Source organism: Coloeus monedula, assembly GCF_965178545.1.
Source record: "Coloeus monedula genome assembly, chromosome: 3".
NCBI classification, from domain to species: domain Eukaryota; kingdom Metazoa; phylum Chordata; class Aves; order Passeriformes; family Corvidae; genus Coloeus; species Coloeus monedula.
Window position 1 is genome coordinate 95,941,721 of NC_138783.1, and position 22,985 is coordinate 95,964,705.

Below are 22,985 nucleotides of genomic sequence, written 5' to 3' on the forward strand. Positions count from 1 at the left end.
AAATACATCCGCTTTTGGAAAGGGGATTTTATGCCAAAATCAAAAGTGGATTACCCATGCAGTGGATGGCATTATATACCTGACATTGCTCATCTATTGTTGCTGTATATCTAATGAATGATTCTATGGTAACCCCCTTTTGCACACTGCTATGCACAGATTTTCCTAAGTTCTTAAATAGGGGAGAGAAAAAATATGCAGCTTCAATTTTTTTTTTTTTTTTAATTTGTACTTTTAGCTTTCTACGCCAGATTTGCATTTTGTGCTTCAATTCTATGTTCCAAAAAGTACACGATAAAACATACTTAATTAGTTAGCAGACAGACGGTACACTTACTTTTCCTAGTAAGGTCAATAAAAAGAATGTATTAAAAATTTTCTGAGGACGTAGTACTGATCTCTGCTTTTCTAGTTAATTAACTGCCATGTTTATCACAGTAATGCTTTCAGATCTATGAAAGAATAAATAAAGAATAAATCTCTACTGTGCAACTGCTGTACAATCTCCATCTTCCTAGTCTCATCTAACACTGAAGATAGTGAAAATGTAACATTCATGTTGCCCACTAAAAGGTACCTCCTTACAATAATAAAATAAAGAGAAGTACACCATAAAAACATATTCTCATCAACTTTCTTTTTCTCTGTTGCTCTCAGCCTTAGGTCAGTGAACATCAGATTTCATGATTCTTTGGGAGTGGGGAGGAGGGAAACAAAACACCCCCCAAACCAAAAAGAAAGATACATTAATAAAGAAAAATCATAGTTATCAACTTGTAATGTATGAGCCAAACTGTACAGCTCCATGATGATTACCTGTGCTATGCTCTGAAATTAAAGTGCCGTAAGCAGCAAGTCATAAAGAAACCTGTGGTTAGCAGCACAGCCATGGTTATCTTGAGAAAAAGAACTAAACATGGGAGCTCAATAGGACTGTGAACCCTTTAATAAATAGCTAAGCATCATGTTTCAAAAATTGAGAGAAAAGAATGGGTCAGGATCCAGATAAATATATCATGGAATTGCAGAGACTTGAATCAGAATTTGACCAGTCATATTTTTACAATTTAATTTTCCAATGCTTTTGGAGTGGATGAACTGAGGAGGAGGTGGGGTGGCTCAACTGCTTGGCTCCCTTTGCCTTTTTAATGATCCAGTGCTGATCCTCTAAAACACAGAATTCATGATAATAAATAATGCAGAGTGATCAAAAATTAAAAGAAAATGCAACGTTCTACAAAGTGGTATTTTTATCGATATACCCTACTGCCTTAGTAGCCAATTTAATACAGAATATTGCAACAGTATCAATGTTTACCCCATGTGTGCCAGTTCTGGCTCGGATTGAGTAATTTTCTTCACAGTAGCCAATGTGGGGCTGTGTTGGAGAGGGTGTTGATAACACAGGGATGTTTTAGCTATTGCTGAGCAGCACTTACACAGAGCCAAGGCCTCTTCTGTTCCTCACCTCACCCCACCAATGCAGGCTGGAGGTGCAAAGGAGCTGGGAGGGGACACAGAAGGGACAGCTGGCCCCAACTGTTCAGAGTGATATCCCACACCATATGGCCTCATGATCAACATATAAAGCTGGGAAAAGAAGGAGAAAGGAGGAGGATGTTCAGAGTGATGGCATTTGTCTTCCTAAGACACCATCACGTGTGATGGAGCCCAGCTTCCCTGGAGATGGCTGAACACCTGCCTGCTGATAGGATGTGGTGAATTATTTTTTCTTTTGCTTTGCTTACGTGTGCAGTTTGTGCTTAACCTATTAAACTGTCTTTCTCTCAGCCCACAGGTTTTCTCACTTTCACGCTTCCGATTCTTTCCCCCATCCTGACCTGGGTGGAGTGAACAAGAGACAGTGTGGGGCTGAGCTGTCATGACAAGAAGATAGTTTGAACAGTGCGCAGGTCAAGTGAAGGTTACCCACTCTTATGTATCAATTAAAAGTATCTGAAGCTAAAAATTGTCTTTTGTGGAGGAACAATTAGACTGCAGGTGATGGGTACAGGTTTAAAGCTGCAGCCATTTCAAGGGATACTGAGAGGACTAAACACCTCCTACAGCTAACAAAGAGGAAGCAGCATCTAAATACTGGTGCACAGACATTCTATAACTCTGGTAGCATCGGACAAAGAACACTGGCTACCAAGCTACAAATCTTGGCTAGTGTTTCAATTCAATATAGAACAAGTGCAGGAAATTAATATAAAATAAAATGTTGCAATGCACCCAAAACGATGCAAAAAGACCACACCCAACCGGATGAAACTGCTGACAGAGCATCCAGTCCTGAGCCTTCCAAAGTGAGGAATGACAGAGAAGATACTTCCAATAAATCTGGTTGCTGTTGATACTCTCTTAAGAGATTTCATGTGGGCACAAATGTACACAAGCCTACACACATTTGTTCTTAAATGAAAGGCACTTCAGCATTCTCTTCAACCCGCTACAGGAGTTTTCTTCATACAAAATCCATGAAAAGCAACTCCCTATGCCACAGGGAGAATAGGCAAGGCTGATGTGGTCAAGAAGTGACTGATGAACGTGATCTTTCCTACCTCATTGGCATGCACAGCAGCCAGACCCTAAGGATCACTTCTGATCTCTGCAGCTCCTCACGTGCCGCCCCAGGGTAAGTTCCTCACTCACTGACTGTTTAGCAGACACAGGATGGATCTCCTGGCTGTTCAGTTCAGGGCTCCCCCGCCCCTTGATGACAGCTACAAACTGAGAAGACAAAAATATGTCCCTGGAAAGCTATACCACCTAGGGTAAAGTGTTGGAAATTATGGAAAGAAATAGCTTCAAGCATTTCATTCTGCATCTATTCCAAAAACAGTGCTCACAACCCCAATAGCCTTCTAACAGGGCACGACAGCAGATTACCACATTACAAACAGCTATGGCTCCTCCTAGTTTGCAGTGAACGAGCTTTGATTTTGTCATTGCTATCCACCAGAGCAAAGAAATTGTGAGTTACCACACCTAAGATGATGAATGACAAGTCACTATCTTGTCTCAGACAGAGAAAAATGAAGACCACCAAAAGCGGGGTAAAGTCAGAAACTGGGCATGTTTAAGTAAATCTTCATTGATAGCCTTCTGAGATCTGCACATACCATATATATATATATATTGGTTTTTTTTCCTCCGTCAGGAAATGTTTTGAAGTCCTCACTGAGGAAATCTCCACTGGCTTCTGTGACAGTTTTCCAGAAATCAGAATTGAACAACTAAAGGACCATGCTGTTACCTTTTAGGTGACATATTTAAAACAGAAAATATTGTATTGTCTGGCCTATAAAGTCAGTCCAGAAGAAATATTTATTTTAAAGTAATTCCTGAGGTTACAAGAAGTGTTATTTTTTCTTCCAATGAAAATTGGTGGCATAATAGAAGCTGACTGTAGTTCATACTGGCATTATAGAGGCTCATGCTGCACATTAGATATGGTCCATAAAACACTAACCTGAAGGCAAAGTAATTTCTAATGTGAATTGCTCATGCAAAGGCAATTCAGAATTGTGAAAAATAAGTCTCTCCAACCTCAATTTTCATCTTTACTTTGTCAAATATTATTAAAGATAGCATTAATATCATGGTTCAAAAACTACTGCTTACCTAAGAATATTTCCCTTTCTCTGCCATCTCTTTAAAAATCTAAAAATTTAAAAATCTTTATTTTGACTCTAGAAGGGAGAGTATAAAGTTATTATTTATCCAGTCAAGGAAATTCTGCCTTTAAATGTGCTGACCACCTAAATTGTGGGCAAATTTATCAGAAGTTATTGCAAATAATATGGACAATTCAAACTTTATCTGCAAAAATACATATGGGTGTACCTCTGCTTATTGAAATTTTATTATATTAGATAACCTATTCACACCAAATTATCAGAGAGTACTTAGAACCTTCACATGAAGGCAACTTGTAACCAACAGGGACTGTCTTGGGGTGACTTTATGGTGTGTATCCCATATCGCTGCCCTATGCCCAGAAATTAATTCTTGTGCCTTTCCATGCCTTTAAACTGAGCCTGAGAGGGGGAAGGGAAAACTGAGCAAAACTTTTTCAAAGCAGTTTGCAGCTTGTTCAAGGTCACACAGAGATAGTGACTTTTTTTTCCCAGCCAGCTTTCAGCCAGTTTTTTTCAGTTTTTTTTCTTCTTCTCCAGAGACTGAGAGTTGAACTTTTTTTTCCTTCCCTGGAATTTCGAATTTTTCCCTTTTTCCGTGGATTGCTTTAATATCAGAGCACATCAGGAGGACTTTCCACCGAGCACAGAGGGCCTGGCCCTGGGCCAAGCCCCAGCTCCAAGGAGACCAAAGGGAGGACTCTGACACTTTCCCAGGTTTTTTCTTCACAGCAGAAGATTTTATTATTTAGCATTATATCCTTTTCCTGTGTGTTTGTTAAATAAACAGTTTTTGTCTCTTTCACTTTCCTTCGAGGAAAATTTTTTTTCCCCCGAACCTGGTGGGGGGAGGGGGGGTGGTTGTGCCTTCTCTCAGAGGATATATTTCTAAATTTGGCCAAACCGGAACAGGGACCAAATCAAATAACACTCAAATGATGGGCAATGGAAAATTATTTTTGATATAACCCTGTATAGAAATACTTCAGGTTTAATAAGATCGAGCTTCTTGCAAAAACAAGACGAAAATTTTATGAGTGTCCTCTATAACCTCAATTACTCATATTAATGACAACAACAGCACTGCATTCAGAACTTCTGAAAATTCCCCCTATTACAAGAGTTTCCCATAGTACAGGAGTTTGTATAAATGAACTGTTCATTTATATATAGAAAGGATACACAGGCTTCAGAGGGATCTACATTGGACAGATCAAGGTAATACAAGAGATAAAACATTACTGGAAATTTTATCCTTTGCTTGCAAAGAGTAATGACAATGTTTAAAATCAGGTGTCTGGTTTTATTTGTTGTTTTGGTTTTGTCTTTTGGTTTTTTTAACTGTACAGGTTGCCCCGTGAGTCTGGAGTTTCTGTCCTTGAAGATTTGGTCCTGGGCAAACTCTTGTCTGAGCAGATGGAATGGACTAAATAATCTCCCACAGAGATTTCATGGAAGGTATTATCAAGGATACAGTCTAAAAGTATTTCTCCCTTCCCTTTACTTGTAACATTGAAATACAATTATAAGTATGATAAGAAATGCTGACCTTGGAATGACCTATTTAAAACATGAAAAATTAAAAATGATACAAAAATATTAAAAAATTTTAAGTCAGACTGTGAACTGTTTCTGCACTAGTTTTAAAGAGCAATATTACGTGGACTGAGAGAAACAGCTGCATTAATATCTTTGCATAAAACTAGACATTCGTGCTCCTAGGAATGGAAGCACAAAACAGAACCAGAGAATCATTTAGGTTGGAAAGGACATTTAAGATCATCAAGTCCAACCATTAACTCAGCATTGCCAAGTCCACCACTAAACCATGGCCCTATCTGTCACATCTACACACCTTTTAAATACTTCCAGGGATGTTGACTCTGCCATTTCTATGGACCGCCTATTCCAATGCTGACTACTCTTTCAGCACAGAAAGCTTTCCCTAATATCACATCTAAACATCCCCTGGTTTGACTTGAAGCCATTTCCTCTTGTCCTCTTGCTTGCTATCTGGCAGGAGGGGCCAACCCCTGCCTTGCTACAACCTCCTTTCAGGTTTTCTCTGAGCCTTTTCTTCTCTGTCCTAAACAATCCCAGCTCCTTCAGCTGCTTTTCATAGGACTTGTGGTCCAGATCCTTCCTCAGCTCTGCTGCCTTTCCCTGGACTTGCTCCAGATCCTCAATAGCTTTCTTGTAGTGAGGGGCCCTAACCTAAACACAGAATTTGAGGTGCGGCCTCACCAGTGCTGAGCACAGGGTGACAATCACTGCCCTGGTCCTGCTGGCCACACTATTGCTGACACAGGCCAGGATGCCACTGGCCTTCTTGGCCATCTGGGCACACTACTCTTCTCTACAGAGGCTGAATTCCATATCTATTATATATTGGACAAACTCAGCACTAGAAAGTCGAAGTTGTTTATATCAATATTAAATTTGTCTTATTTTGACCATGTCCACAAGCATTTTTTTATGAATACCGAGTATAAGTGAGCCAATATTTCCTTTTCAGAGGAAGGTTTTTATAAGATTGTCTGAGAACTCAGCTGTTAACAGAAAGTGACAAGGACAAAAGGAAAGAAATTGTCTGAATATCCCATTTGGTACTGAGTGCTTATCAGCGATATAAGCTCCTGACCACACAGAAGAAATAGGAGATACTTGACATTGATGTTTGCAATTTATTCTCATTGAAGTCCTAAAAATGCCTTCTAAAATCCTGAGCACCAAAGCAACGTCAAGAAAAAACCAAACACGATATATGCTTTCACTGATATGATTAATAGCAATATGTTGCATTCATACAGCAGTTTCAGACCTGAGGGTGCTACATTCTGTCTCCTTTTCAATCACACAATGCATTGGATTGCTTTACTTACTAATAGCAGTAGCAGGATGATATCAGGATTATCACAGGCACAGGCTACATGCATTGACGTCCAAAAATCCTCATCTTGATGATTTACATTTACTCCTCTGTCAATTAGAATTTCTGCAGCAAATGCATTATCATAGCGAGCACACTAGAAGAAAAAAGAGCAGATTAGGGATGGTGTTTTCCTCAGTGTACAACTAGATTTATTACATACGATTTAAACTGGGAGGATGACGCACTGTAGTTAAGCTGCTGTGTTTGTAGGGAACAACAGCTGAGAAATCTATAGAAATAATTGTGTGGAGATTACCAGTTCCATGTGCATGGTTCACAGACTCCCTTATTTCCTGTATGAAATCTGCTGAATCTACAGTAAGGACAGGGCTTTTTTCTGTTCTATATTGTCATTCCAAATTAGTGCACAGGCATCAGTGCATGATGATCACATCATGAGTAGAGGCATCTAAATATATGTACACCCACACATACATATGTCCACACATACATGAATTTCTGCCTTCTGCGAAGTTCATGGCAATAATACACCCCTCTTCATACCCCACTTCTATTTCCAACCCACTAACTATACTGATTCCTGTTCAAGCCTCTCTGCCAGATAAATACTGCTCACACTAAGGGTGTTTTTGTGGGGTGGAGGGATGCACATCTGTATGTGTGCACGTTTCTACACCTTGGTCATGCTCACAAATTTTAGTAGAAAAGAAAAAAATGGCCTAGACATTGTTTCGACCTTGCTCCTCTGTCACATTTGTGACTTTTTATGCATAGGTTATGGATAATACCTTAAAAGACAATCAGGGCACCTCAGTTAAGATCCTTACTCAAGACTTACATACAATCTCAGTAACTCTTTAGAGACTTATTTTAATCTGGCATGGAAGCCAGGACACTAAAGGAAGTGAGGAAGAAAGGAAAGTGTGTAACTGGATTTGTCTGTGAAGTCAAGATATAGCTGAGATCTTCAGCTGAATGCAGTAGCTGCATGTTCCCCTGCATTCATAAACAGACATAACCCAGAAGATGCATGTTAATTCCATCAGGATAAAAGAAGTTCTGCCCTAAATGATTTCCAGATATACTGACCATTAAATTATAGAACAGAAATTAAGTTCTGATGTATTTCCTTTAACTTATCAGGCAGCTCTAGATATAGTTTTGTTTTGTTGCATCAGTATCATTCATTGTATCAGTACAACTTAAATTGAGCTGTTCTATGTTGAAATTTTAACAAATCAGAGGTAAGGCACTTTATATTACAGATCAGCATAATCTAACATTAACTACAATTTCAAGGCATTGTTAAGTAAAAAAAAAAAAAATCTACAGATGACAGGTATCACTGAGCCATTTTTTGTATTAATAATAGACATAGAGCCTTTTGTGATTAGTTGCAGCTTAGATATGTTGCTGCTCCTTGATTCCTGCTCAATGGATTTTGTGAAACAACTGGACAAGCTCAGTAAAAGTTCCAGAATAAAACTGTTACACACATACTTTGTTGTAAGGGCAGGGGTGGGTGACTGCCTGTGTGAATTTATACGGCACCATGGGCTTCCCGCTGAATGGGCAGCTCAGGCAAGTACTCGCTTTTTATTGTACTTTTCCTCCCATGAAACCTAAAGAGAATTCAGTGAATCCTTTGAAGTTCCCATAGCTTCCCTAGATTCCACTATATTGGGATACTGTTTACAGGGATAAAAGCAGAATCTTTATCAAGTGTCACATTTGATTTTTTTTAAGAATTATATCACATTTTGGACGTTAACTGATATGGAAAAGGAAGAAGGAATTATATAATGAATCAGATTCTAAGAAAAACGTCAAGATAAATAGATTTCCCATTCATTCTGGCATAAAAACATTTCGCTTACAGCTGGAAAGAATTAATCTAAACCCCCCTTCTGACAAAGCAGTTTCACAGTGGTAAAACTAACAATTAAGAATATAACACAGGTGCATGCCAAATCACTAGTTTCAACTCTTGCTGGAAAATAAACTTGGCTTATCTGTTTCCCTGTATCATGATTCTTCTCTCCTCTCTGTACTGCTCCCAAATCAAGGTCAAATCCCAATTTCATTGAATTCAGGTTTGCCTCTATCTCCAGTAGGATGAGCATTTTCCTGTAAATGAATGATGAGTACTTACACATAACTCTGACTAAACTGAGGCAGTAGGTTACACATAGCTCTCTATTGCAAATTTCTTACTGCAGAAATCTTTCCTTCCTTTGGAAGAGTATGGGTGCCTGTGAAGCAGCAGGCACCAGTTGAGAGATACTGATTGTGACAGTGAATTGGGGCGTGATGCAGATCAAGAAACCTAAAATGACACAGTTCAGCTGCAGATTTTATCTGCAGTTAAAAAGTGTGCATCAGCTAAACTAGACAAAGCAACATAAAATCCCTGAAGAATAATTTTTCTTTCTTTTATTTGAACATGCCTTACACTTATGTCAAATCATCCACACTAAACATAAAGATTGCCTTCTAGGGCTTTTGGTAGGGGGTAAGATTTGGGATGCCTTTGTTTTGGGAATGCCAAAGTAACATCTCATTTGGACTGCATTTTTAAAGAGTGATTGAGCACCTTTATAACAGACAAATAGTTGGAGGAGAGAAAAGAGAATTAAAATTTCTCTCTTCCAAATCAGTACTGCACTCTCCCCTTACCTTGGCCTCTATTTCCTAAAGTCCTTGGTAAATAGCATGGCCATGGAAGATGGAAAACACAGATTGATTCCATAACTGAAATGCTGTATCTTGCAAGAACATGGTCACAGGTGTGCTGGAGTCCAGTAATATTACAGGGGCTCTTTTTCATCAATAAATTGCTCTATTTTGTATACACACTATGAGAAACTCAATCCAAGTGTTCTAAAAGGAAACACTCTGCCAGCAGACTTTTTGTTACTTTGCTCCGTTGCATTTCTTTTAGCCACAGTGTGCAACCAAGTCTTAAAATAGTTTCACATTGAACAGAGAGCCTGTCTGCAACTGAAGCATCACAGACCAAAGAAAAGGATCATAAGATGTAGGAATTAATTATGAATTTTGCTACTCGTTTCAGCAATGTCGAAATTCTACTCCTATGGTATTTTCTGTCTGCCTGTCAGTCTTTCCTCCACATGCCCTTACCTCTTGTTTTTATTTTGGTTATTATAAACAAATTGTTTTTATTTTATCTTCTTGTTACTTAATCAGAATTTTTATGCAAATAATGATAAACTAAAAGCAAATAATGTGTTAACTATCCACATGTAGGAAACTGGTGCAAAAAAATATGCACAAAAACAAAAGGAAATATGCTAAATCATGGGGGTTTTTCATATAGGAATGGTGAATCTCTGAACCATATAATTTTGTACTTGGAATCAAGCAATATTTCCTTTGTTCTTTCTTACTGCACAGATAATTTATAAATAAAACATTTCATTCTCCTTTGTTAGCTACCACTTCTATGACACGATCGATTCTTTTGTAAGCAATTTGAAAATGACCATTTATTTAAAAAGCATTGCTGGATGCAATCATAGCCATAGCAGAGCTCAGTGTAGTTAAAAAAAATATTGCTAAGCCTTTGTTTTTCATTAATATGCCAAATCTGCTACTCACTATCCCACCATATTTATCCACAGTCACTAACACTAATCTTCAATCCCTCTTACCAGATGGAGCAAGGAGCCTCCTGAGGAAAGAAGCATATGAGGGTCAGCACCATCCTTCAACAGCCGTAGCACTGAAATATCAAAGAAAAGAGGAACAAGAGTTAATATATCTAATATACCAGCAGTATACCTAATTCTGAACTGTTAATAGGCTGATTCTTCATCATCTTCATTAGGGGATTTAATAATATATGCAAACCTCTTATATAACAGTGCAAAACTATCATGTCAGCATTTGCCATCTCACCTGCTTTAACAGCTAAGCCTGTAAAGCAAGACCTTTGGTAATGAACAGTAAATATGAACAGTATCAAGGACTTCTCAAGTGTATAGGTGATCATGTCAGTTTTGTACATAGGAGAGCAGAGGGGAGAGCTGGAGCAAAGAGCCGTGTCAAGGTCACAATCAGCGGATCAGTTGGGAGCAAAATCACAGTTAACTGGTGTTATTTTACTTTGCAAAGCTCCCATGCAATTATTGGATTTTTCAGTAAATACTTGAAACTAGTATTCGTAACTGATATATCTTGAAATTAATCATCATGCCAAAGCTAAATGATCTGCACTCAATTTAACCTTTCTAGTGCATTGGCAGATCACTGATGCAGCTTAATCTTTAAAACGATATTTGGAGCCAAACTCCACTCCCAGTTACATGTATCAAACCCCCTTGAAATGAAAACAGGCTTATGAGTGCAAGCAAAACCACAACCCTTCACACTGGTGCTCACTCAAGTGTGCAAACTCAGCACTTTTCCCCCATGGTCTTTATTGACTTTATAACCTTTTCACTCTGAATCAAAGCACTGACTAACTCAGGGAAACAGTGTTCATTCCTTGAACAGAACTGCACTGTAGCAATGCCTGACAGTACCAGGGGACTCCACACCAGCATTGCAACCCTGTCTTCATTAAAGTGGCATGAGGAACCCTTTTAAAAGGCCTCTCTCCAGGAGAATACCTGCCAGTAATGTTGCCTGAGTAGGAGCACAGGTGGTTTCTGTCTCCATCATCTGGAAATCTTGAGCTTAATTCCTAGTTAAGATCCTGAATGGACTTGTGCAAAAAACTGCAAAGAAATGTTAAGTTGTGAATACCCCAGAAATGGGTTCCACTGAGATGTCTATCCTACAGGATGGCCAGAGACTACAGAGATGGTCTCAAGGCTCTTCTGTGAATCTGTCAAAAGACTCACGAACACCACCTCTTTCCTATCTATACATTCTCTGTATGTGTTTTTTTTTCTCAAGGAATATATTGCAACTCCATTTTCATTGTACATATAAACTTCTCACAGCATTCAGACACCCACTTAAACTACTTGAAAGGGGTCAGTTTTCTTTTCAAATATTGTCGATTTATGGAAGTGATGTTTTCTGAATGTGCTGAATTATTTTTGACCAGGTGCCCTTGAAAAATTTCTCCTAAGAAAGAATATTTGGTTAAATAGTTGCAAGCCTGTAGAATTAGAGTGAAACACTTGGTATCATCATTACTAAACACATCATATAGCAAAAACACACTGGTATAATGGACAAATATTTACAATAGTTAGGCAAATCCATTTAATCTTTTGCTCTTTTTTAAACTTTGAAAATCAAAGATCAATCAAAACTACCTTATAAATTCTTACTTTATGAATAGCTCCCTGTTACCTATTTGTCCTCACTGAAGGTTTTTGCCTCATTTAATTTACATAACCGTAAAAGACTTATATATTCTGGCAAATGCCACTTTAAAAGTTACTATTAGAAGTCCCTGTTGTCCCCAGCACATCCACCAAAAGTAGAATTGGAACATTAGGTAACATAGAATAAAAGAAACTGTACAACATCTGCTAAGCAAGATGAACAGCATAGAACCAGAGTGGGAAGGTACAGAAGTATTTACAAAATTTCACAACTTTGGGAGAAATGGATGAACAAGAAAAAGCAAACCATTCCTTTTACGCTCTCTCAGATCCACAAATCTCATACTGAACACACACTTGTCCTCATCCAGAGAGAGACCATTAAAAATAGAGGTTCAGAACTAAGTTTCTTCCTTTTTTTAATACCTAAATTTCTTACCACATATGGAGGTGCTCTTTCTACCTCAGGTTTAAAGTGAGGAAAGATTTATCATAAATCCTCCTTCCTTAAACAGGCATGCAACTACATCCTTAACTCAAGAGTTAATACTTCCAATATTCCTATGTTATGCCATTTCTTTAGTAGGGCAGGAAATATTTCCATATCACAGAAGATTTCTTAAGGCTCTGAAAATAATTTCATTCTCCCAATCCCATCAGGATTTCACCTGAAGAAATTAACACTCCAAAGTGTTCCCTTTCCTCCATTCTGTTTTCCAGAGGAAAAAAAAAAATATGCACACATCATGTGGCGGCAGGGTAAGCACATGGTGGGTTGGTGGCAGAAGTCTTACATTGACTAGGACTGATAATGACACAGCATCCTCAGTCTGTGTTTCTACAAGGTGGGATAAGACAGGCAAGGAGTTTCCCAAAGGAGGCTGTTCCCTTCCCCCATTCACAAAGGGACTTACACACCCTTTACATCTGGCTATCTCTGCATGCGGGAACTGACTCTGATGGCATAAAGAGAACACCAACAAAAATAAAATGCAGAGTTTCTTGTTGGGTCATTGGGTCTCAATCATTAAGAGCTTTGGGATCACAAAAGCAGCTTTTGGATAGGTCCTTCTAAGCAAAGACACTGGAGGACGACCTTTCTCGGCAGAATCAGGACACATAAGAAGGTCAGTGGGTTGGGAAATTACATTTCTAACAGTATTCCACAAGAATTTCATCTGGAGCCTAAAATAGAAACCAAGAGACAGAAAGAAACTCTGGCTACTCAGGTATAAAAAATACGGGCAATTTATTGGATCTTTTCCTCCCATCAACCCCCCAAGGCTTTGTTCTCACAGAGAAGGTATGCAAAGAAAAGTATTTCCTTTCCAGATCCATTTTGCAGCTCCTTGCAGTTGAAACCAAAAGATGACAGACCATTTCTATTTCCAAGTTTGAAATCCATAAGAATTTGTGGGTTTGCCTTGATTTTTTTTCTCCCAGAAGAAATGCAGACCAAAATTGCAGCATAAAGAATTAATATGTTAACTCTGATCTTCAAGCAGAATATTAAATAATTGCAACCATAAACAAATTATTGAGTCACATACAAAAATATTAGGGAATGTGGATAGAAGATCAGCAGCTTTTTTTTCTTTTTTTTTTTGGTCTGGTGTATTTTTCCTCATTATAGCAAGTAGTTTGATCAGTGCTTCAGAAAATTCACATCACACAGACTACCAGGGCAAGATATGCAAACTCTCCTTTCAGCTGGGCAAAAGTCTGTGTCCTGAAGGAAGATTATGTGCTACATTCCTCTGCATTTAAAAGCAAGTTAAAAAAATTATTCTTTCCTTGAATGCATCCCCTCTGCAAAACACAATAAAAGAAAAGAATATCAAGAAAAGAAGATCACAGAAACAAAATCCCCCTTCCTACTATTCAACACATTTAGATCATTTACCTAAGACTTCACTAGTCAGTAGGAAAATCTCCACCTTATGTTCATATTTTCCTTTTGATTGAACTACTGCCTAGAAGTAGTTAGATAGTAAATACTAGCTACTGCTAGTAATTTGGGATTAATTGCCCTAATGAGGACAGAAAGCAATACAAAACTCTGTTCAATAAATGCTATATATCACTTAATTCGTGCAATTTTAAGGAAGCTTTCGCAAGACTTTCTTTTAAAACTTGTTTTACTTGCAATCTTTCATGTAAGAAGTTTACAAGCAAGATGAGACTAAAAAATGACTTAAAGGCAGGAAGCTGACATTTAGCTGAAAAAAAACCCCAAAAACCTAGAGTAAAGAACTTTCAGCAAACTCTGAAGCCCTTCCTGTGTGTGTAAAAACAGGTCCATCCATTCTCTGATATCTTTAGATTTGACACAAAAAAAAATACTGACTACTAACAGAATTTCGTACCTAATTTCATATCTAATAAAGGTGTTTCAGAAGCATTGAATTCATTGAAGTCTCATCAGAAAAGAAAAATAATAATCAACAGATCTTTTTACGTATGCTTGATGTTAAAATTTTAACCAAATTATTTCAGAGAGCTGAATACCTTTTCACTTTCCATTGGTTGTATTGACTTGATTCTGACTTATTATATAGCCTGATAATGCAGCACAGTCATTACTGCTGTGCCTGTTACCAGGCACAGGTCTTGTACTAACTTTGCCTGTGGAACTAGGGATGTAAGGCTTTACTTTTTCTGGGCTTGTCTTGGCTTGCTCTGAGCCTTGGTTTAGTTGTTATAGCAACTGGCTGATGACAAGGTGACAATTACCTAACAGTTTTGTTTAGCTTTGTGTGACTGTGGTGTGTGTAATGCATTAAGAATTTTGATAGACATGGCAGCACTTACACTGTGCTGTGCTCAACATAATCTGGCTATGCTGGCAAATAGAGCTATCCATGACCTTATGTATGCTGCAGAGAAAAGGATCTGAAGTCACAGCAGAGCCTGAAATGTGAATTCAGAGGGCCCAGGGCTATCATTAACTCCCCAGGGATCTGCTACTGATGGTAACACAAACTTAGAAGCTGGGCAATGTTGCATTCACAGCAAACTCAGTTTTAGTAGTAACAGAACAGACAAAAATAAAGGCTCCGAAATATGTAAAACCTAACAGTTGGCCATCTACTGTGCTGTATATAGAGTGCCAGTGTATGCTCCTATTAACTGTTCCTCTGGGGAATAGCAGCCAGCAAGTGCAAACTTTGTTCCTGTTAACATCTATTTTTGTTCTCTTTAGTTTAGCAGGAATAACTCCAGCTGGAAGGCTTTACTTGTTCATTATGTGCATAAACATGACTTACTGCTGCAGAAGCATAGCTAAAATGCTGCTGATTCTGGAATGGATTATCACATTCTCCTCCTAGCCCCAGTTGCACATTTTTGTCACTTGGCACACGGCAAAGATTAGTTTCCCGACTAGATCAAGAATCTGAGAATGTGGCACTGGGTAACAGGTATGAATAGGAAGAATGGTGTAGCCACCACTTTCCACCAATAGCTGAAAGTAGTTTGGGCATAAACTGACAATGAAATTGAATCACTGCTGAAGTGATATTGAAAGATGTGTAATAACATCTTTCCACTCCTCCCACTTCCACCAGTTAAGTGTCATATTTTGCCCATTAGTTCCTCCACAGTCAGATATTTGCTCCACCACTGGCATCTTAAACTCTGTGCAGATTAATCACTCAGAATTCTCTCCAATTTCATACCTCTTTAGTTCTCTTTTCTCATTCCTCAGCAGCCACTCTATACTTTTCAGCTTGTACCGAAGAGGTTTATGAGAAACCTGCTACACAACTCAGCTACATGTGAGAACAGATGAATGCTAGTCTCTGTTAATTTCTTAATCAGAACAGCAAATGAAATAATGCAAGATGTCATAAATGCTTGGTTAATGTAGTCTTAGAAGAAATATTTACCTCATGCCTTTGCTATGACTAGCTTAAAATTAAATTTTAAAATCCGAGTACCAGTGTTGGTAATTTAATCATTCTTTTAAGGTGTCTTGTTCACCTAACAGACATTTACTGCAGCAATACTGTTACCACACTATCACTGGTGCAATAGCTCAGGCTTTCCTTCAGAGCAAGCTCATCAGTGGTTATTCAGAGCAGTCATACCCTTAATGGGCTTTGTAAACAACTGACTTGTAATCCTACTGCTTTTTTTACATGAAATATTTCCAGAGTTCATTGGCAACATCTGTCAGACTTGTTCAGATCTCCTCATTTTCAGGAGAACTTTTGGAAATAAATTCCCATCTTTTCTGCGCAAAGATTAAAGGCAGCAAACCCTAAACAAAATATGCACATTTGGACAGATAAGAGTGCCATTCACAGACTTCAGAAATGAAGAGAGGGAAATAACTCTTTCTATACTGGTTGAATTTGAGAGCTTTAGCCTTGCCTATCCAAGCTATACCACCCACTGTTTGAACAGAGTACTGGTAAGGACAGGGCTTATGTTTCCATCCTCCCTGTCAGAGTTCCCATAGTTTAAAATTTTTTTCCAGGTAGCCAGGAATCCTAATACCATGACCTGAAAGCAACCGGATCGCTGATTCTCTTCTGAAATTAAAAGCATGATGGGAAATGTCAGGCTGATTTCTGTGCTCCATTCAACACAACATTACCTTTAAAAGAAACAAACCAAACCTCCAATGAAACAGACTGACAGAGGTACTCCCACAGCCCCACTCGACATCTCTCCCAGCCTTAATGATGGAAGATCAAAATACATGGTAGCTCTTCCCCATACTTTATTTGTGGAGAAATCAGTCAGACCCCAGCCTTGGAAACAGCTGAGGGGCTTGATCACTCCAGTGTGGGAGGGAACTTCAAGCAGCACAGGTAAGCATGTGACAACATAAGCCCCTTTATTTCTGCCTCGTCCTCTGCTGCTTTCCTAACAGGCCTTGTGCCATCAACTGTTGTGTGTCCATGCCCAGGCACTCACCAGCCCTGACAGCTTCCTGCCATACACCATCACTCTGGAGATTGAGGGCACAGCCCTCCTGCTATCTGAGGTATCTTGAACTGAAAACATTTTCCATATGGAAAATAATGGTTGTGTCTCTGGCCCACATGGTCACCAGGTCCAACTCCAACGAGACCGATGAGGAGAGTCACAGTTCTCTCATGGGACAGACATTTCTATCATTGTATATATAGGCAGAATAATTTATGAGTTAGGGCTACAGTTATTCAAGAACTGGTAAATTTTAAACTTTTTCTCAGGCAAATTCCCCCTCTTTCATTTCTATAGACATTAAATATAATGCAGTCTGTGTATCCACTGGAAAACATTAAGTCCACAAGCCCAATGGCCTAAAAAATCCTGGTTTGTACCTCTTACAATGCCCAAGCAGTGACAAATTAACCTATCTCCTTACACAGAAGTGACAATGGGCAGCAGTCAAATGTGACACTCCTGAGTTAAGTTGTGATGTGGAAGGCAAAGCATCTGTTTTCAACCCGGACATGACAGATATTCGTATGGAAAAGCAATGTAGACTCTGAAATAATTTATAAGTAACAAGACTTAGTACTTATTGGGTCACCTTGCCTAGCTACATATGATCTGAATTATCTGATTCCTCTCTCTCTCTTTTTTTTTTAGAGCCTTCATTCCTAAAGTGTTACTTTCTTTCTTTTCCAGTTCATGGTACTCAACTCCCGTCTGCTTTACAGTTACTCTTTCAAATAAAAAGAACCTAATTTACATCATTACTTGCACATGCATACACTGACAATATTTAATGTAGAAAAACAGTGGTGCAAATCACAGTAATTTTGAGAAGACTGGAAGTAGCCATTCACTTCTATGGCCCAAAGACATTGCTGCAAGGGGCACACTGAGGATCAAAAAGCAGTCGTGGTGACCCCTGGTTTTGCCTCCATTCAGAGCTTTGGCCAGGCCAGAGGGAGAGAACTGTTGTGGTAAGGTCTGTCTTAGTCACTAATAAAGCTGTGATTTTATCTCACTGCACCTGTGACCTGTGTATATAACAGAACTGTTGGTAAAATCCTTCAACACCACCAAACAAAATAACACATGCTTAGCTGAAAATACTGGGTCTATCATCACAGCCAGGGTTTTGCCAGCATAGCTACTTCCGAGGACAAAATAGCTGTGTCAACAGAAACTGGTAGCACAGACATTACTGGATCCAGAAGGTCTGTTAGTGAGATAAAATTACAATAAAAATAAAGCTTTGTAACATTTACTGGAAGTTTAACACTCTGCAATTAACCTTAGGGGAAAGTAGTTGACCACACAATAAACTTAAATACAGCTATCCTTAGAACTTTCACTTCCAGCTAGTTAGTAAGATTTATTTATTTCAAGGTTAAAAAAAATAAAATGAATGAAATATCTTAGCATTTAGGTCATCTATTTCATTTTTTACACATATTTGATCTGTCTCCCATGTATGGATTCTCCTGGACTTCCTGACAAAGGTGACTACAATCAGCAAGAACTTTATCATCAGGCTACAGGCAAGTATTACAAAAGCTCACAACCCACTAGGTTCACCTTAGAGATATGTTTGAAAGCTCTTAAAAATTACCATTATAATTTTTAGGCAAACTTTTCAGCTACAGAAACACCTGATTGTACATTCAAATATTTGTGGAATTGAATAAAAACTTCAGATCTTACAGCATTTTATTAATAAGTTAAATTTATTTCAGAATTTTCAAATTTCCAGTCCTATAGTCATTAAATGATAAACAATAAAACACACATCAGCAAAATAACTCATTCTGTGGTCAGTACCTTAATTTGAAAATCATTGTTATACCCATGCTTTTCCCTAATTTTAAGAGTTATGGAATTTGCATACAACATAGATTTTCATCTGAACAGACTGCACACCCCCTCTGTTTCACCAACATTTATGTTGATCCTATGCCAGTGCTACCTAATTGGCATAAATCAAATTACTGCTGACTTATATTCTTTATGAAGCAGGACTCAGTCCCTCTTTAACTCACACAACATGCAGAGAAAGTTTATGCCAGCTGGTTTAGAAGCCTTGTAAGCAACTCCTCACGATTTACAGTAGAGATCTGCAAGGATAACAGACTGCTATCCTGCTCAGCAGCTGCTAAATGGTACTAATTACCAGCTGTAGACCACTGGCCGTCAGGTCCGGTGTGTCTCCTACAACTCCCAGGGTGTGCAGTGCACAAGGAAGCAAACTTAAAGCAGGCAGTATAGAACAAGCTAGGGGCATTACTGATCCATGCGTTTATCCAAAATAGTTGTGTATGTGGCAAATGAGTGACCAAAACTATGAGGAAAATGTGTAGTTCCAGGAATATCTCACCATTTGACATATGTGGCTCAGGAACCACCTTTCCCAGGGTGTGATCTGCGACAGTTTACATTGTCCAAACCAGAGCTGCTTCCCTCTTGTTCATGCATTCATCCACACACTCCTGCCCTCATCCTTGCATAGCAGTGCCACATGTCACCCTGCCATGAGCTGGGATGGAGAGTTAAACCAGCTGAAGACCAACCTTATGAAAGGCACTTTCCAGATGGTTCATCTCCATGCCTCTCTCCAAGATGAGCATAAAGATGGGAGGACAAAAGGATAGGACAGAAGCAGAGCCAGACAGAAAGGAGAGAAATCAATGGCAGCCTCAGTTTTAGCTTAGTTTTAAAATCAAGTCAGTGGCTCCAAGACACCTGAATGCTTCCTTTCTTTCTCTGCATCAGCCCCATCAGCTGTGCAACAGGAAGGTGAACTGGTTTGGAGAGATGACACAGAATTTTGCTGTTGAATCTAGAGGGTGGTGCACTTTCTTTTGGATCAGTTTGCTGAACTGACTTACTCGGCAGCCACACAATTGCTAAATCTGATACAAAGAGCCTGCAGCAAAAATGGTGGTAGGAACAGCATCATAAAATCATGAATGAAATTTTCTGAATTAAAAAATATAGCATTACATAACATCCAGCTGGGGCAGTGGGACAGGCCCTGTCCAGCTGCCCTGGGGTGGCCCCCGTGCTCCCAGTGGCCCACAGAGCAGCTGGGAACAGCTGGCCCTCGTGGTGCCCTTGCAGAATTTACCTGTATTTAATTAAATTTGAATAAACTATCACATCCAGAAGGATTTCCAGTCCCACACTTCCATAGGTTTCATGGGAGCACAGCCAAGTCTCTGCTGTTCTGCCTTGGCACTTTGAATGTCCACATAATTAAATTTTTTTGACTAAAATCCTATTTATCTATATATGCCATTTTACAGCACATTGAAACTGGTGTGCTGTGAAACACTTTCTGGTTAAGACACATCCTGATGGATGGTAAACCCCAAACTATCAACACACTTCAGGCTACTGATAACAGCATCTCAAGAGATGGTCAAGAGGTGTGAAGAGGCATGGAGAAACCCCACGCACAAATGAAATCATTCCCGTCTTCACTTTTACGGAATTTGAAAATAGACAGAGATAACTTGGATCTTGGTGTATTCATGTCACACATTTTCCAACAGTATCTGCATTCAGTCACAGTCTTTTATGGTTTGCCAAAACCAACTGAGAATAACATATTAAACTTCTTAGTGGTTCTTTTCTACTTCACAATGCATACCCTCACCTCTCTTTTTTTTTTTTTTTTTTTCTTACACAATTTGTGAGGTTTGCAAAGACTTATGACTCCTTGGACAGAATAATACCTCCTGTTGGAGGTGATGGAATAGGATTTTATTTTCCTTGTCAACTCAGGAATGGAATCACCACAGAGAGACACATCCAGAAAACTGAGCTTCTGGAGAGGCAGAAGTGTGAAGCTCCTCCTACTCTGCTAAGAATTCGTGACTAAGAAACTGATACAAGAGGTCAGGAGAGATTATCTGTACTGTTCAAATAGTCATGATCATTGTGGGAAAGCAGCATATGGGGTTCTGTCACATGAGTCTCCCATATAAACAGGAATATGAAAAGTGTGCATGCTGCACAAATGTTTCAGTTTGGGAAAACTCTTCAAGTATTACCTTACAATTCTGTGCAGTACTTACTGCATTGGTTGCAACATGCTGGTTACCAAGTCCTTCTATTAACCTGTGCACTACATAAAACAAATATGAACATTTTCACATATTGGTTAGTTGCCACAAGTCTTCAAAGATAACTGTGCCTGTACACCTAGCTCAAAGATGTTTTAATTTCTCATTACTTGTTTTCCAAAATCTGATTTGGCTGAATTTCTGCATTCTTGAAACGAATTGTATTTTCCCTAATGGTATTCCAAGCAGTTTATACCCACTGGTCTTCAAGCCTTTTTCATTTTCTAAGTTTTCACGTCTTTCCACGATATGAAGGGTCTGACAGTTACAGCAAGAACTTCTCTCACATGTTGGCTCCCAAACTCCCAATTTGCAAGGAATTCTTTCACACTTGGCAAAGGGCAAAGTTGTCACATTTCATAATAGAACACAACGACTTTTTAAATCTTTGTTTATTTCTGACTAGGGGGCCCAAATACTAACTTTCACACTTGCCTGCTGTGTATTCTTTGTGCAGACAAGGAGTCTTCTGTCAGTAATGACTACAACAAAGGTGCAACCAAATGATAACTGTTAAGTGTCCTAATGACACTAATAAGGTTTTAACTAAATTTGTTTTAATACATTCTAGAATCTCTGTTAGCCTCCCTGATAACCAATGGGTGGCCTGGAGGTCCAGCAAGGAGAGCAAATTGCCCACAGACAGGTCCAGACAGAAGACATAATCTCTTCCAGTCAGGGCTGCTCTGACTGCACAAGTGCAGCCTCCTGGGAATCATTCACTAACTTCCACTCACTCACATCCTAATGCTTCCACTCACTTGTATCCTACAGCTGTTTCTGGATGCTTGCAACTTCAGTGCATTCTGGCTGACACCTTCATTTTCCCACATCAGTTACAGCAACAACCACCACTATCAATATGCCAACAACAAAAAAAATTGAAAAATAAGCAATGAACACGTTATCACCCCAAGAACAACAGATCATGTGTATAAAGCCAGCATGGAAGGAAAGAGCTATCAGACTTGGAAACTGTGACTCACACCTTCTTAAACCACTTCAGAATAAGGAAAGGAAAACATCTCCATGTATCTGCTTTGAGATAATGCTGTCAGACTTGGGCAGCTGAAGTTTGCAGCAATGTAGACTTTACTTCATTTCAAAGTTCAGTATTTGAAATGAACAATACAGGGACACAGGGGACTGAAATGACAGATTTATAACAGTTCATCTGAAAGAAATGCACAACCAAAGAGACAAACTTGAAGCACAAACAATTCTGCATTCAATATCACCAAGCTTACAGACAGCTAAATCTATACACCAATCCTATGTAAGCTGAACCTGCACGCGGTTACCAGTGAAGCATTTGAGGATCTGGACAACATAGGGTGCAATGTATGACAGACCCTCTGACTCCTCTTCTCTGGTACCAGTCAGGCACTAGAATAGCCAAATTATTATGCCAAAGCTGGAGCAACCAGCACAAAACCAACACAAAGCAAATTTTGATTTATGTTTTACTTAATTTTTTACAGGTATGGATCGCCACAGTGTGAACTGGAGTTATAGGCCAGCACAGAAAGGCCAAAATTACACTCACATAGTACTGGTATAATCACCTCTGTTTTATAGCTTATGGAAAGCAAAAGTCTGACATACAAGCTGATGGTTTAATTTGGCTTTGAAGTAGAATTATCAGTTGTTCTCCACAGGAATTCCTCTGCTTTGTTTAGTGTGCTCTTGCACTACAATAGTAAGAGCTGCCTTAGTTCAACACCCATTAGCACTCCTCTACAAAGTCAGCATGATATTAGACAATCGGACCTTCTGAGGTCCTTCTAGCCAGGCTGATCTTTTAACTCTATGAATTCAATCTTGATGTCAGCAAGGGGAAGGAGCAACCCACATCACCTAACAGAAGAGGTGCTCTCAGTTCTGAGTCATACCAATGAGTCCATGTCCATGTGGAGCCACATGGTAGGTTTGGGCTGCAGTGATGAGCTACAGCTATAGAGCCTCAAATTTCCCCAGTGATACCAAATGTCACATGTTCTCATTTGCTCAAACAATACATCTGACAGGTAGCTGGTACATAAATGTGATAAATCAGGGAGAAGCAAGAGAGAACTCCACACTAGAAGTGCCTAAGTTAAGA

General features: G+C 39.0%; 1 protein-coding gene across 1 annotated transcript in view; it reads right to left on the minus strand.

Moving 5' to 3' along the window:
* Positions 1-22,985, minus strand: part of MYO16 (myosin XVI) — a gene marked incomplete at both ends in the record, with an annotated part of 287,015 nt that overhangs the window by 229,664 nt on the left and 34,366 nt on the right. Inside the window, 2 exon segments of the mRNA XM_082277664.1 lie at positions 6,524-6,667; positions 10,206-10,276. Of these exon segments, the coding sequence (XP_082133790.1) occupies positions 6,524-6,667; positions 10,206-10,276 (215 nt within the window).